Genomic DNA, 14,142 nt, shown 5'->3' on the forward strand with positions numbered 1-14,142 from the left:
AAACCTTGCAATTCATTTAAAGTCTCTGGGAGATTCAGTTTCTTCAGGAGAATAATGTATTGGTCACTCTTCTCCATATACATCTGGTATGCTGTGCATAATTGTTCTAGGACTCCCTCTGGTGGTAACTCATGAGAAGCAGGCCTTGATGCAGTGTCTATATGACTCAGCACTTTCTTCCATACTGAAGACACATCACTATATAATTCACATTTTGCAGTCTCTAAATTGTCCATGACTTTCCATGTGGGTTTGACTGTACGTTTTCCCCTTTCGCTAGATGGTGGATGGGGGTCTGGGTCTCTTTCCTGTGCTTGTAAGTCTGGTATGGACATTGTATTCCTTGCTTCAGACACGATTAGATTGCAGGCAGGAAGAGTTGATGATGGGGGTTATACTTCCCACTGTTCAGCAACAGGAAATACACAGAGACTCTGCACAGAGTTGATACTTTGTATCTAATGCTGGAGCAGCTGCAGGGTCCTGTGTAATGATGGGAGTTATATTCCTCTCTGTTCAGCTGCAGTGTGTAGCTTCTATGCACGCTGGGGTCTGGCTGGAACTGGGTTACAGTCTATCTGGGAAATGTCCTTTACACTGAGATTTAGCACAGACCTTGAGTTACTGCCTCTGAAGGCAGGTTATTCCTTTTTACTATTCTGACTCATGGATATGTAGAACGTATGGTGCCTGGATAGACCTCTCTTTCTGGGCCCCTTCCGTATCGACCTGTACTCACGTTCATACCGATTAATCAGACAGCTTAACTCAGCCACGATCTCATGTAAGAAGACTCCAGGAAAAGAGGGATGCTTTAACTGAAATTCTTGTATTATGATGAAAGCAGCAGGTAAAAAGGAATATTCTTCAGAGGACATGTAACAGGATGCATACAGATGGAGGGACGATCACAAAATGGAGAATGAAGGAGGGAACAAACATACATCACAGGACTACAGGGAGAGAGTTGGAACAAAATACAGGGAAAGGCAAACTTCTGCCTAGCAACAGAGATGCCACACAAACAATGCAAATATTAAATGATTTCCCAAGTCGTGGGACATGACACTGCCTTTTCAGCGATTGTGTGCGAATGTGGCTGCAGCACATGCAGATACCGCAGCCTCTAGTTAGCTAGCTGAGTCCTCAGTTTCTCCTCCAGTCTGGGGCTGGTCCCCTACTGTGACTTGGTCCCTCCACCTGACTTCTGTCGGTGAGGATTCGGACGCCATGGGTGGATTCCTCACTTCCCGTGCCCCTAGGACCTCTTCCTTCTCTCCTCTTTTCTCACACACTGCGCTAGTATAGGGATGTGCTCCTCTCTCCTTCAGTCCCCAGCACCAACTGTCCACTTTCATCCAGCTGACTCCTGTTTCCATGAGAACTCCCTCTAACTCCTCCCCTTCTACTTTCTCCACCCACACCCTCTACCTAGCTCCTCCCAGGCCCTGAGAGGTACAGTTTTGGATGTAAGTGTGTGAGTTCTGGATAGTGCCCCCTCCTTACATGAGAGAGGAGTATCACACCTCTGCTGAGGTGCAGTACGTCTGTGGCGACTGAACCTTCAGGGGCACCACAGATTCACTCCATGCCGTAAATTCCATTATGTTTTCGATCCTAAGGAATTTGGATTACTGCACAATATCTCCTGAAATGAGGGGTGCTAATACTTTCTCTACTCTTCTGGTTATGACTCATAGTAGCACCAATGGTCCACCATAAATGAGTGAAAGTCTGGTTTAGTGTTGGAGTTCTCCCCTCAAACATACGTTGTTGTTGGGGATGTAACATAGAATAAAAAATGTCTTTTTGTACATGTTCATTCTGTATGATGGTTTGATTGTGGTAGGATCTGTCTGCCTCACTTATGTGAGTCTGTAACTCCCTTATAGTCTTAAAAAAAGCTCTCCATTGCTTCTTCCAAATGCCTAAGATCTAAATTTAAAGTGAACCTGTCAGCAGCATTGTGCATCGTTATCTACAAACAGTATCAGGTCAGCGCCATTATACTGATTACATTGATACCTGGTGATGAAATCTGTCTTGTGCTTTTGTTTAATCTTTGTCATTTTCAGTTAAAGGGAATCTGTCACCCTTTTTTTGGACTATCAGCTGCCGGCATTGTCATCAGGGGCTTATCTACAGCATTCTGTAATGCTGTAGATAAGCCCCCGATGTACCCTGAAAGATAAGAAAAACAAGTTAGATTATACTCACCGGAGGGGGCGGTCCGGTCCGATGGGTGTCGCAGTCCGGTGCCTCCCATCTTCATACGATGCGGTCCCCTTCTTTCCTTCCAGTAGTGGCTCAGGCGCACTGCTCTGCCCTGTTGAGGGCAGAGCAGAATACTATACTGTGCAGGCGCCAGACCTCTCCCGACATCTGCGCACCGCAGGACTCTGCTCTGCCCTCAACAGGGCAGAGTAGTGCGCCTGCACCGGAGCCACTACTGGAAGGGATGAAGGGGACAGCATCATATGAAGATGGGAGGCGTCGGACCGGGCCGCGACACCCACCGGATCAAGATCGGACCGCCCCCCCTCCGGTGAGTATAATCTAACGTGCTTTTCTTATCTTTCAGGTTACATCGGGGCTTATCTACAGCATTACAGAATGCTGTAGATAAGCCCCTGATGTCAATGCTGGCAGCTCATAGGGAAAAAAAAGGGTGACAGATTCCCTTTAATGAGATTCTCGTACTGTGAGTGGGGCTGCTGGCGGGGCTTTATGTGGTGCTCTGCTTACATACTCATAACTTTTGGCTTATGACAGTTCATTAATCCTTCAGTGACCTGCCCCCATTTTTCCGTGATGCATATAATAGTATTGATATTATTGTTGATAATGCCTATAATATTGTGTCTATTCAAGCCAGCTGCTATGCTAACTTCACCAGGTTTCTGCAGTGGCTTCACATCAGCCAGCTGCTCCCTTCACCGTGGCTGGAATCCCAAAAAGACGCTATCACCAACACCTGCTCATAGACCATGTGACCCTATATAGGAAAAGGGAATGGTCAAATGATCAGGGGCTAAAGGCTGCTATAATCCCAGTGACCACCGGGGGCAAAAGGCAAAGCAAAGAAAACGTCAAGTGCAATGACCCTAACGGCCACCGGAGGCAAAACTAGAACTGAAACCACCACAGTGCAAGAAAAGAAAAAGGTTACCCTCCCCTTAATGAGGGGCCTCTGGACCCTCAAGACCGCTCCTCATCAGGGAACCACCTACAGCGGGGACGCCCAGGTCCAGAGTTCACCCCAGCAACTACCTGCACTTCAGGTTTATGACAAACGAGCACCTCTGGTAATGGCAATGTATGTTCCGGAGGCACCACCCATCTTTAAAGCGCCGATCCGGGGAGCGAGAGGTGTATGGGCAAGTATGTGGGTAACTCCAGCTGGTAAGTCTCCAGGCCCTGGATAGCTGACACCAGATACGGCCCGATCACCTGAGAATTCCAGACCCCCACAACACACTTCCACTGGATGTTTTTGGTGGCCACCCATACATGCTCGTTCACACACAGGTCCGGACCTCAACATTTATTGCCACACATTCGTTTGTCAAAATAGGGTGAACTCTTTCTGGCACTGAAAACAGAGGCATCCCCCGTGTCACCACACTTACACCCCCGCAATTCACCAAGGGAAACACCACCCTCCAACCCCTTCCACCACGAAGTCTGTGCCTCTCAGGGTTGGCTAATGGCGAGGGTTGAGCCTTGCCCCTACTCTCCTGCAGCATCTCAGCTGCTACTGGAGAGGAAGGGGACGTTTGTAGAGAGACAGCAGAGACAGTAACCCATAGGCAGCAGCCCTCACACGACTGCTCCCAGCTGACTACTTCCCTAGTCCGCCAATCTAAGACCGGGTTGTGTTTTTTAGACCAAGGGGGGCCCATAACGATAGGTGCTGGATTTCCCTCCAAGACGTAGTATGGCTGGGACACATCTTGATGTCCGCTATGCAGTTCAATGTCTTCTATGACTTAGTTTAACCCCCCCTGGCTCAGTGGGACAGAGTTAATGGCCTGGATGCTAATGGGTTTGTCCAGCGTCTTACACCTCAGACTATGAGCCTGGACAACCTGAGCATCCACCAGACTGACTTCTGCTCCACTGTTAACAAGCACCGGTATGCCCTCAGGTACCTCACCAACCATCATCTCTGCTGACATAGTACCTTCTGAGGGCGAGGAGGTAATATACACTCCCAGGTCGTCTTCCTCCACACGACCAGGGGAACACGGCTTCTCTGACAGTACAGAAGTTTCTGCGTCAGTGCCAAGGACTAAATCATTAGTCTGCTCACTACAGGGATGTACCCCTTCACCTTGGGGAACACCAGGCAGCACCATAGGGATACCGACTCCACCCACCTGCCTGGGTACGTCCACCTGTATAAGCAAGTCCTGCCACCCAGCAGGGACTCCACGGCACATCCTCGCCAAAGCCGTATGTGGCCCCTCTAGTTGAGGCAGAGGATAAGCCTCAGACCCATAATTCCGCTGCAGGTGCTGCTGAAACACATCATTCAGCTCCTCCCTAACCTCAGTGAGGGCCAGCAGCAACTGCTCACTGGTCTGAACTTGGCCCATGGGTCACCAGAGAAAAATGTTATGGTTGGTGATAATGTCATGTGGACCTGTCCTGTGTGATTCGACCCGTAGGCCGGTAACTCAGACAACAAGACACGGCACGTGTAACTGTCTTGTGTGACACGGCCTGCAGGCCGGTACTAAAACAAGACACGGGGAAAGGGCAACAGTTACAACGGTGGGCCCTGCAATAGGGAACGGGGTTTGTGGAGACCTCCTGCACTCCCCTGAGTCAGTGTCCCTCCACTTCTAATGATCCCTAGGCCGGTTCCGCACCGGGCGCCGATCAGGATACCTGTCACCATAGCACACCCTACACCTATCCCTTGCTAGGGAGCTGGGTGGTGCAGGCACTGGCCCCACCGCTGTACTAATACACACCAGGGAAAAATACAAACAGGGGAAACACAAAAAGACTTATCTTGCTCTGCTGCAGTACCAGGCAGCAGAGTGCATCACCGGATTAACTTTTCTCAGTGGCTCGACACCTCAGAGCCAGCTGCCACCTTCACCATCTCACTCTGCTGCGGACACCGGGCAGCCAGAGTTCAACACCAGTTTCAGCTGTGGCTCCAACCTTCAAGCCAGCTGCTAACTTCACCAGGTTTCTGCAGTGGCTTCACCTCAGCCAGCTGCTCCCTTCACCGTGGTTGGAATCCCAAAAAGATGCTATCACCAACACCTGCTCATAGACCATGTGAAACTATATAGGAAAAGGGAATGGTCAAATGATCAGGGGCTAAAGGCTGCTATAATCCCAGTGACCACCGGGGGCAAAAGGCAAAGCAAAGAAAACATCAAGTGCAATTACCCTTACGGCCACCGGGGGCAAAACTAGAACTGAAACCACCACAGTGCAAGAAATAAAAAAGGTTACTAGTGCATTTTATCTGTCATGATCCAGCATGGACCATGACAGTTACCAGTTACCAAAACCCAAGGTAATAGTTTGAGCCTCTATGTCTAATTATATGCAAAAGAATTAATACACATGTGGTGGCAGTCTGGTACATGTATTGTATAAGTATACTGCGGCTCTGGACTCAGTGCACCCAGCCTTCCTGACATTAACAGGATCAGTGCACCCAGCTTGTCTAGCAACCTATACCCAAAGTAGTAGTTGTAGCTTCTGTGTATAACTACACGCATAGGCATTAACATCTTTACATGTGTGGTGGTATTTTCAGAAGTACACTGCTGCTTTTGTGAAATTAAGGACACCCTCTCGCAGTGGGGTTTTTTAATTTGCCATTTTATTACCCAACACATAGTGCCCAGATTGTGCTCCAGGAGACACACACAATAAATTAAGTGGATTCTTCTCACTATAATATTGCTAAATACAGGGATCCTAAATGTTGTTTGAGCACACTGCAAGACTCAGAAGTGAGAGCGGATTTTGCTGGATTTGTTTATAGAAACTTTATTGCTTTTCAGCAGCCTTTGAGCCACTAATAGTGTGGGAACCTCTGATTTTCCACTGACACATGATGGACCTTAGTGGGGACATGTTTTTTTGTGAGATGAGAATTGGTATCATTTTCGCCTACATAACATTGATTGGTTTCTTTTAATTCAATATTTGGGAGGCAAAATGAACAAACAGTTGAACACCATGCACTACTGGTTCATCCTATAAGGTTTTTTATTAGATTGTGAACTATCATTGTCTTGGTAAATAATTAAAGTTTACATAGCTTGCTATTTTTATGGACAGTGTAAGTAGAAATGTTCAAAAATAAAAAACTCAAGGATATTTTATTAAAAAATTACAATTGTTTTTTATCTTAGCAGATGACTGTACCAGGAGATCAGAGGGACAGCTGACATCTTCAATTTTTAAATCTGATGATCTTGAGATCCTGCAAGATACAAATGAAGTGAATGCTATTACTCCAGATATATCATCATCCATTCACAGCAAAGATCTGTCATCTGATCCTATGAAACAGGTCCCATCTTCTAATTCATTACCGACTACTAAAGAAAATCAAAATCACAAAAGAGGCATTAAAAAGCAAACTGCTCCTAAAGCAAAGAAGTCATTTTCATGTTCAGAATGTGGGAAATATTTTACATGGAAAGCACATTTTGTTAAACACCAAAGAACTCACACAGGGGAGAAGCCTTTTTCCTGTTCAGAATGTGTGAAATGTTTTAACCGGAAAGAGCATCTTGTTAGTCATCAGAGAACTCACACAGGGGAGAAGCCTTTTTCCTGTTCAGAATGTGTGAAATGTTTTAAACGGAAATCAGATCTTGTTAGTCACCAGAAAACTCACACAGGGGAGACGCCTTTTTCTTGTTCAGAATGTGGGAAATATTTTACACAGAGCTCACACTTTGTTACACACAAGAGAATTCACACAGGGGAGAAGCCTTTTTCCTGTTCAGAATGTGGGAAATATTTTGCACAGAAATCACATTTTGTTACACACCAAATAACTCACACTGGGGAGAAGCCTTTTTATTGTTCAGAATGTGGTAAATGTTTCAACCAGAAAGCGCATCTTGTTAGACATCAGAGCAGTCACACAGGAGAGAAGACTTTTTCCTGTTCAGAATGTGGGAAATATTTTGCACAGAAATCAGATCTAGTTAGTCACCAGAGAACTCACACAGGTGAGAAGCCTTTTTCCTGTTCAGAATGTGGGAAATATTTTGCAAAGAAAACACATTTGGTTACTCACCAGAGAATTCACACAGGGGAGAAGCCTTTTTCATGTTCAGAATGTGGGAAATGTTTTAAACGGAAATCAGAACTTGTTAGTCACCAGAGAACTCACACTGGGGAGAACCCTTTTTCCTGTTCAGAATGTGGGAAATGTTTTAACCAGAAAGCACATCTTGATAGACATCAGACCAGTCACACTGGGGAGAAGCCTTTTTCCTGTTCAAAATGTGGGAAATGTTTTAACCGGAAAGAGCATCTTGTTAGTCACCAGAGAATTCACACAGAGGAAAAGCCTTTTTCATGTTCAGAATGTGGGAAATGTTTTAAACAGAAATCGGATTTGGTTAAGCACCAGAGAACCCACACAGGGGAGAAGCCTTTTTCCTGTTTAGAATGTGGGAAATGTTTTAACAATCAATCAAATTTTGTTAAGCACCAGAGAACTCACACAGGGCAGAAGCCTTTTTCCTGTTCAGAATGTGGGAAATGCTTTAACCGGAAATCGGCTCTTTTTATACATCAGAGTAGTCACACAGAGGAGAAGCCTTTTTCATTTTCTTAATGTGGGAAATATTTTACTTGGAAACTAACTGTTAATAAACATCAGAGATGTCACATAGAGAAGAAGCCTTTTTTATGTTCATAATATTGGAATAGTTTTAACCAAAATTGGATCTTCCTAAAAGGGTTGTCTCTTGTCATTCCTCACATTTGCTGACAAAAGGATAAAATTAAAACTAAAAAGTGGTCTCTTAATTTTTGCCAGAGCTATATATATAAAGTTGTCCCTCAATTAGAAGAATCACTGATGAGGATAAAACTAAACTTTATTAATTCCAAATGTAAAACTATACCCAAAATTCACTCCCTGAAGGTTAGTTAGAAGGTGAGTAATAGAAAAAACATATACCCCACATCTCAGTATATAGGGTGAGGTGACGTATACACACTCTCTCCAAACCTTTAATTTCTCCTGGTTTCGTCATCCTCACCAAAGGCGACTCATCAGGAGACTTAATTTAATATTGACTGTTATCCAAAACAGTCAAAAAAAATAGCCATATACAGGCAGATCCCAGACTTCAAACTATATACTTCGTAAGTTTATAAGTCACTCCAGTGTTAGGAATAGAAAGTATGTGAAAATACAGTATAATTATTGTGTTTTTCCTCCTATAGGGACTGCCCTTGTTTGGTATAATAACAGCTGTCAATTAGTAGTGCAGACAAATTGTCCTAGACTAAACTCAGTGTTCAGACGGCCCAATTTATACCACGCAGGGAAAACTTACCTGCTCCAAAGATCATTAGCAGCTTCTAATAGCCGTGCTGCGGTCTGTCAGGGAATGAGTGCAATATCGTTATAAAGACTAGGGATATGTGCAGCCATAATGTCTGGGAGATCTGTGCCATTATTTAGTATGAATAAACCAGGGGAAGAGTCTTGAGATCATTTGCATATTCCCAGTGTCTTCTGGGATAAGTGAAGAGTCTCCGCGAGCTCAACGATCACTGGGTTTTGGCTGTTGCAGCTGAAAAGAGGAAATCGGAAAACCGCGCGCCGATAGAATTTTGGCTCATCTTCCATCGTTTTTAAGAAATCTCAATATGGAAGAGACAAGGAGCCATTTGGTGAGCTGCATTTCTTGCTACATGTTCACAGACTTACCAGTGGAAAAGCCAAACTTCACATGCCACAAATGCAAGCTTGTGTCCCTGTTGGAGGAAAAGTTGCAAAATCTCGAAGAGAGGTTAGCTACGTTGAAGATCATTAAGGAAGGTGAAGAGTTCTTAGACAGAGCAGAATTATCTCTTCATGTTACAGAAAGAGAAGAAATTCGAAGTGCACCTGAAGAAACAGAGGAATGGAGACATGTGACCCAGAGAAGCAGGAGGATCAGGAGGCAGTCAGCACCCATACTTCTCAGAAACCAGTACCAGGCTCTCACGCAGCAAAACGATGAAGAAATACATCAGGATAAGACTTTGCCCACAAACAGCAACCTTGTATGCCCTCCGAGTCCTCCTGGATGGAGAAAGAAAAATGTTGTGAAGAAGAAACGGAGAGTGGTGGTCATGGGGGATTCCCTGTTGAGAGGAACAGAGGCCGCTATCTGCAGACCGGATATAACTTCAAGAGAAATGTGCTGTCTTCCAGGTGCAAAAATTAAAGATGTGTCTGACAGGATTTCAGGACTCTTCAGACCTACAGATGACTACCCTTTCCTGCTACTAAATGTGGGGACAAATGACACAGCAAGAAACGACCTGGAAACCATCTGCAGAGACTTTGAAGACTTAGGCAAGAAAGTGAAAGAACTGGGAGCGCAGGTGGTCTTCTCTTCCATCCTCCCAGTGAATGGCCATGGAACAAGGAGGTGGAATAAGATTCTGCAGGTGAACAACTGGCTACGTCGATGGTGCCGTCAGCAACGATTTGGATTTATGGATCATGGAGTGAATTACCTTTACGATGGACTACTTGCTAGAGATGGGGTGCACCTTACGAAGACTGGAAAACATGTATTTGGAAGTCGCCTTGCTACACTTGTAAGGAGAGCTTTAAACTAGAACAACATGGGAAGGGAAGCAAAAGACCAGAAAAAGCCATACACCTGACAAATGCTATTGAGAACTCTGCTATTAGAAGAGGAAAGGAAGAACAAAGACAAAAGAATCTAATTAATAAAAATATTGGAGAAAGAGAAACCAATCACAAAATAAAATGTTTCTATACTAATGCACAAAGCATGGGCAACAAACAAGGAGAATTGGAACTTCTAACACAGGAAAAGAAATATGATGTCATTGGAATCACGGAAACTTGGTGGGACAATACACATGATTGGAATACAAGACTAGAAGGATACAACTTATTTGCAAGAAACAGACTTGATAAACGAGGAGGAGGTGTCGCATTGTATGTTAGAAACGCGTATATCTGCACAGAGATTGAAGCTTCAGAGACTGGGAGTTCTGTGGAAACTGTTTGGGTAAGAATACAAGGACAGAACAATGGAAAGGACACCATTGTAGGCATTTACTGCAGGCCGCCTGTGCAAGCTGAAGATATGGATGAACTCTTTATGCATCAAATCTCCCATAGTTGTCATGGGAGATTTCAACTATCCAGACATTTGTTGGGATTCTCTCTCAGGCAAAACTAACAGGTCAAGGAAATTCTTATCTTCTCTTGCTGACAACTTTATCTTCCAAAAGGTAGGGGAGAAAACAAGGGGAACTGCTACCTTGGATCTAATCCTTATAAACAGGGAGGAAATGGTTGCGGAGGTAAAAGTGGCTGGGACCCTAGGAGGTAGCGACCATGCTATTTTAGAATTTTGGATAACTAGAGGAGGAAGACCTGTGAAGACTCAGGCGTCAAGGTTAGATTTCAGAAAGGCAGATTTTAAGGGATTCAGAAAGAGAATTGGAGGCATCCAATGGCTGGATATCCTTAAAGACAAAAATGTCCAGGAAGGATGGGAAATCTTGAAAAATGAAATTCTCAAAGCACAATTGTTAACAATTCCGAAAAGAGGGAAGAATAGAAAGCATTTAAGGAAGCCAGGATGGATGAACACAGAACTTAAGCACATGCTAAAAAGGAAGAAAAAAATGTTTATAAAATGGAAAGAGGGAGGCATATCTAAAGAAGAATATAATACTGTCTGCAGAACCTGCAGGGCACAAATCAGATTATCTAAAGCTGACAATGAATTGAGGCTTTCAAGAGGTGTCAAAAGTAATAATAAAGGATTTTGGGGATATGTCAAAAGTAAAAGAAAAGTCAAAGATGCTATAAGAATTTTACAGGATGAAAATGATGAAATGGTAAGACAGGATGTTGAGAAGGCCGAACTTTTAAATTCCTATTTTGCATCTGTTTTCTCTCAGAAAGGAAATGTAACATCAACTGTTCTTCACTGTCCTATTAAGGGAATAGAAGAATCCAGGATATCTATAAACAGAAAGATAGTGAGGAAACACTTAGCTAACCTAAATGAATTCAAGTCTCCAGGTCCAGATGAATTACACCCCAGAGTACTGAAGGAGATAGCAGAAGAAATTTGTGAACCCCTCTCCATAATCTTTGAAAATTCTTGGAGAACAGGAGAAGTGCCAGAAGACTGGAGAAGAGCAAATGTTGTTCCTATCTTCAAAAAGGGGAAGAAGGTGGACCCAGGCAACTATAGGCTGGTGAGTCGCGTTCTATACCAAGAAAGATCTTTGAACAAATTATTAAACAACATGTATGTCAGTACCTGTATAAGAATGAAGTGATTAAACAGAGTCAGCATGGGTTTGTAACTAATAAGTCATGTCAGACTAACTTAATTTCCTTCTATGACGGGATCACTGATTGGGTGGATCAAGGAAATGCTGTAGATATAGTATATCTTGACTTCAGCAAAGCATTTGACAAAGTATCTCATATAATCCTTATTGAAAAAATGACTAAGTATGGAATTGACAAGGCAACTGTTAGGTGGATTCATAACTGGCTTAGTGATCGGACCCAAAGAGTGGTCGTAAATGGCTGCACATCCAGTTGGAAGAATGTCTCAAGTGGGGTACCACAGGGCTCTGTCCTGGGCCCTGTATTGTTCAACATCTTTATCAACGATTTAGATGAAGGAATTGAGGGTAAACTGATTAAATTTGCTGATGACACAAAGCTAGGAGGGATAGCTAATACTAGAGAAGAGAGAGAGAGGATTCAAAAAGATATAAATAAACTGGAGAAGTGGGCAGCAACTAACAGAATGGTTTTTAACAGGGAAAAATGCAAAGTACTACATCTGGGCAATAAAAATGAAAAAAACATATACAGAATGGGAGGAATAGGCCTAAGCAACAGCACATGTGAAAAAGACTTGAGTATACTAATAGATCACAGACTGAATATGAGTCAACAGTGTGATGCAGCAGCAAAAAAGGCAAATGCATTTCTAGGATGTATTAACAGAAGCATACAGTCTAGATCACGTGAAGTCATTATTTCCCTCTACTCCTCTTTGGTCAGACCTCATCTGGAATATTGTGTCCTGTTTTGGGCACCACATTTTAAAAAAGACATCAACAAACTGGAGCAAGTTCAGAAAAGAGCAACCAGAATGGTGACCGGTCTGCAAACCCTGTCTTATGAGGAAAGGTTGCATAATCTGGGATTGTTTAGTTTGCAAAAGAGAAGACTGAGAGGAGACTTAATAGCTGTCTACAAATATCTAAAGGGCTGTCACTTTGTAGAAGGATCAACTTTATTCTCATTTGCACAAGGAAAGACTAGAAGCAATGGGATGAAACTGAATGGGAGGAGACACAGATTAGGTATTAGAAAAAACTTTTTGACAGAGTGATCAATGAGTGGACCAAGCTGCCACGAGAAGTGGTGAGTTCTCCTTCAATGGAAGTCTTCAAACAGAGGCTGGACAGACATCTGACTTGGATGATTTTGCGAATCCTGCTTTGAGCAGGGGGTTGGACCAGATGGCCCAGGAGGTCCCTTCCAACTCTACGATTCTATGATTCTATGAAATGATCCCTGGAAGTTAAGTGTTCCCTGACCGGTATATACTGTATTGTGACATTCTATCTATTCCTCACACTGAAGTTGCCTATAAACTTGCGAAGTATGTAGTTTGAAGTCTGGGATCTGCCAATATGTGGCTAGTTTTCTGACTGTTTCGGATAACACATTACATGATTTTAGGGTTTTCTTCCTCTAGTCTCGTTTGCAAGTGGGTCAATATTAAATAAAGTCTCCTGATGAGTCGCCTTTGGTGAGGACAACGAAACCCAAAGAAATGAGAGGCTTGGAGAGTGAGTGTGTATACATCACCGCACCCTATATACTGAGATGTGGGGTGTATGTTTTTTTCTATTAGTCACCTTCTGACTAACCTTCAGGGGTGAATTATGGGTAAGTTTTACATTTGGAATTAATAAAGTTTAGTTTTATCCTCTTGTCAGTGAATCTTCTAATTGAGGGATAATTTTTGCCAGAGCTGTATATATAAAATTAAGAGACCACTTTAAAATGTTCAGTTTGTCTGATTTTTCTCTATATAGGTATATTATTTGAGTAAAATGTAAATTGTTCTTTTATTCAACAAATTTTGTATTTTTTTTCTGAAAATGAGAAATGGTCAAAATTAGAAAAAAAAAACCAGTGCTTTCAGACCTCAAATAATGCAAAGAAAACAAGTTCATAATCATTTAGAAACAACAATACTAATGTTTTAACTCAGGAAGAGTTCAGAAATCAATATTTTGTGGAACAACCATGATTTTTAAAAACCGCTTTCATGCGTCTTGGCATGCTTTCCACCAGTCTTTCACACTGCCCCTGGTGCAAAAATTTAAGCAGTTCTTTGATGGCTTGTGACTATCCATCATCCTCTTGATTATATTCCAGAGGTTTCCAATGGGGTTCAGGTCTGGAGAATGGGCTGCCCAGGACAAGGATTTGATGTGGTCTCTTAATATTTGCCAGAGCTGTAATTATATTTTTACTTATTTTTTTTTAGCGAACGCATTCCTCATGTTTGGCCTTACTAAAATAAAAACACTCATACTCCGCTGGCGTGCCGGCTCCACTTCAGCGGTGTTGAGACTCACTGTCCTGGGGCTTATGTTAGTGTGTCACATCACACGAGCCCTGCGCCCAATCAGCGGCAGCTTCACTGTTCCTTCCTTCGGATGTATTAAACATGAACAGGAAGTCAGGGTCGCGGCTGCTCTCTGACTTCCTGATGATCGATTTGTCCAAAAGCTGGGACAGTCACACCAGCGCTGATTGAACAGGGCTCACATGAGGTAAAAGCCTCAAAAGAGACCCAAGTATCAACACTGCTGAAACGGTGCCGG

At 43.3% G+C, this 14,142-nt stretch overlaps 3 protein-coding genes across 6 annotated transcripts in view; all 3 read left to right on the plus strand.

The window, feature by feature from the left end:
* The window catches only part of LOC141047085 (uncharacterized), a 63,044-nt gene extending 55,157 nt beyond the window's left edge, over window positions 1-7,887 (plus strand). For 2 of the 3 annotated variants that reach the window (XM_073542033.1, XM_073542035.1), the window contains exon 5: window positions 6,390-7,887. In XM_073542033.1, the coding sequence (XP_073398134.1) occupies window positions 6,390-7,834 (1,445 nt within the window). In that variant the 3' untranslated portion in view covers window positions 7,835-7,887. The remainder of the gene's footprint in view (window positions 1-6,389) is intronic. The other variant, XM_073542034.1, reaches the window with a different exon arrangement.
* LOC141047089 (uncharacterized) overlaps window positions 1-14,142 on the plus strand; it is a 559,273-nt gene that overhangs the window by 56,888 nt on the left and 488,243 nt on the right. The gene's annotated exons all lie outside the window — the stretch shown is intronic.
* The window catches only part of LOC141047093 (uncharacterized), a 300,636-nt gene that overhangs the window by 55,938 nt on the left and 230,556 nt on the right, over window positions 1-14,142 (plus strand). The window lies entirely within an intron of this gene.

The sequence above is a fragment of the Dendrobates tinctorius genome, unplaced genomic scaffold (genome assembly GCF_039654945.1).
Source record: "Dendrobates tinctorius isolate UK_male_01 unplaced genomic scaffold, ASM3965494v1 ptg000126l, whole genome shotgun sequence".
Classification (NCBI taxonomy): Eukaryota; Metazoa; Chordata; class Amphibia; order Anura; family Dendrobatidae; genus Dendrobates; species Dendrobates tinctorius.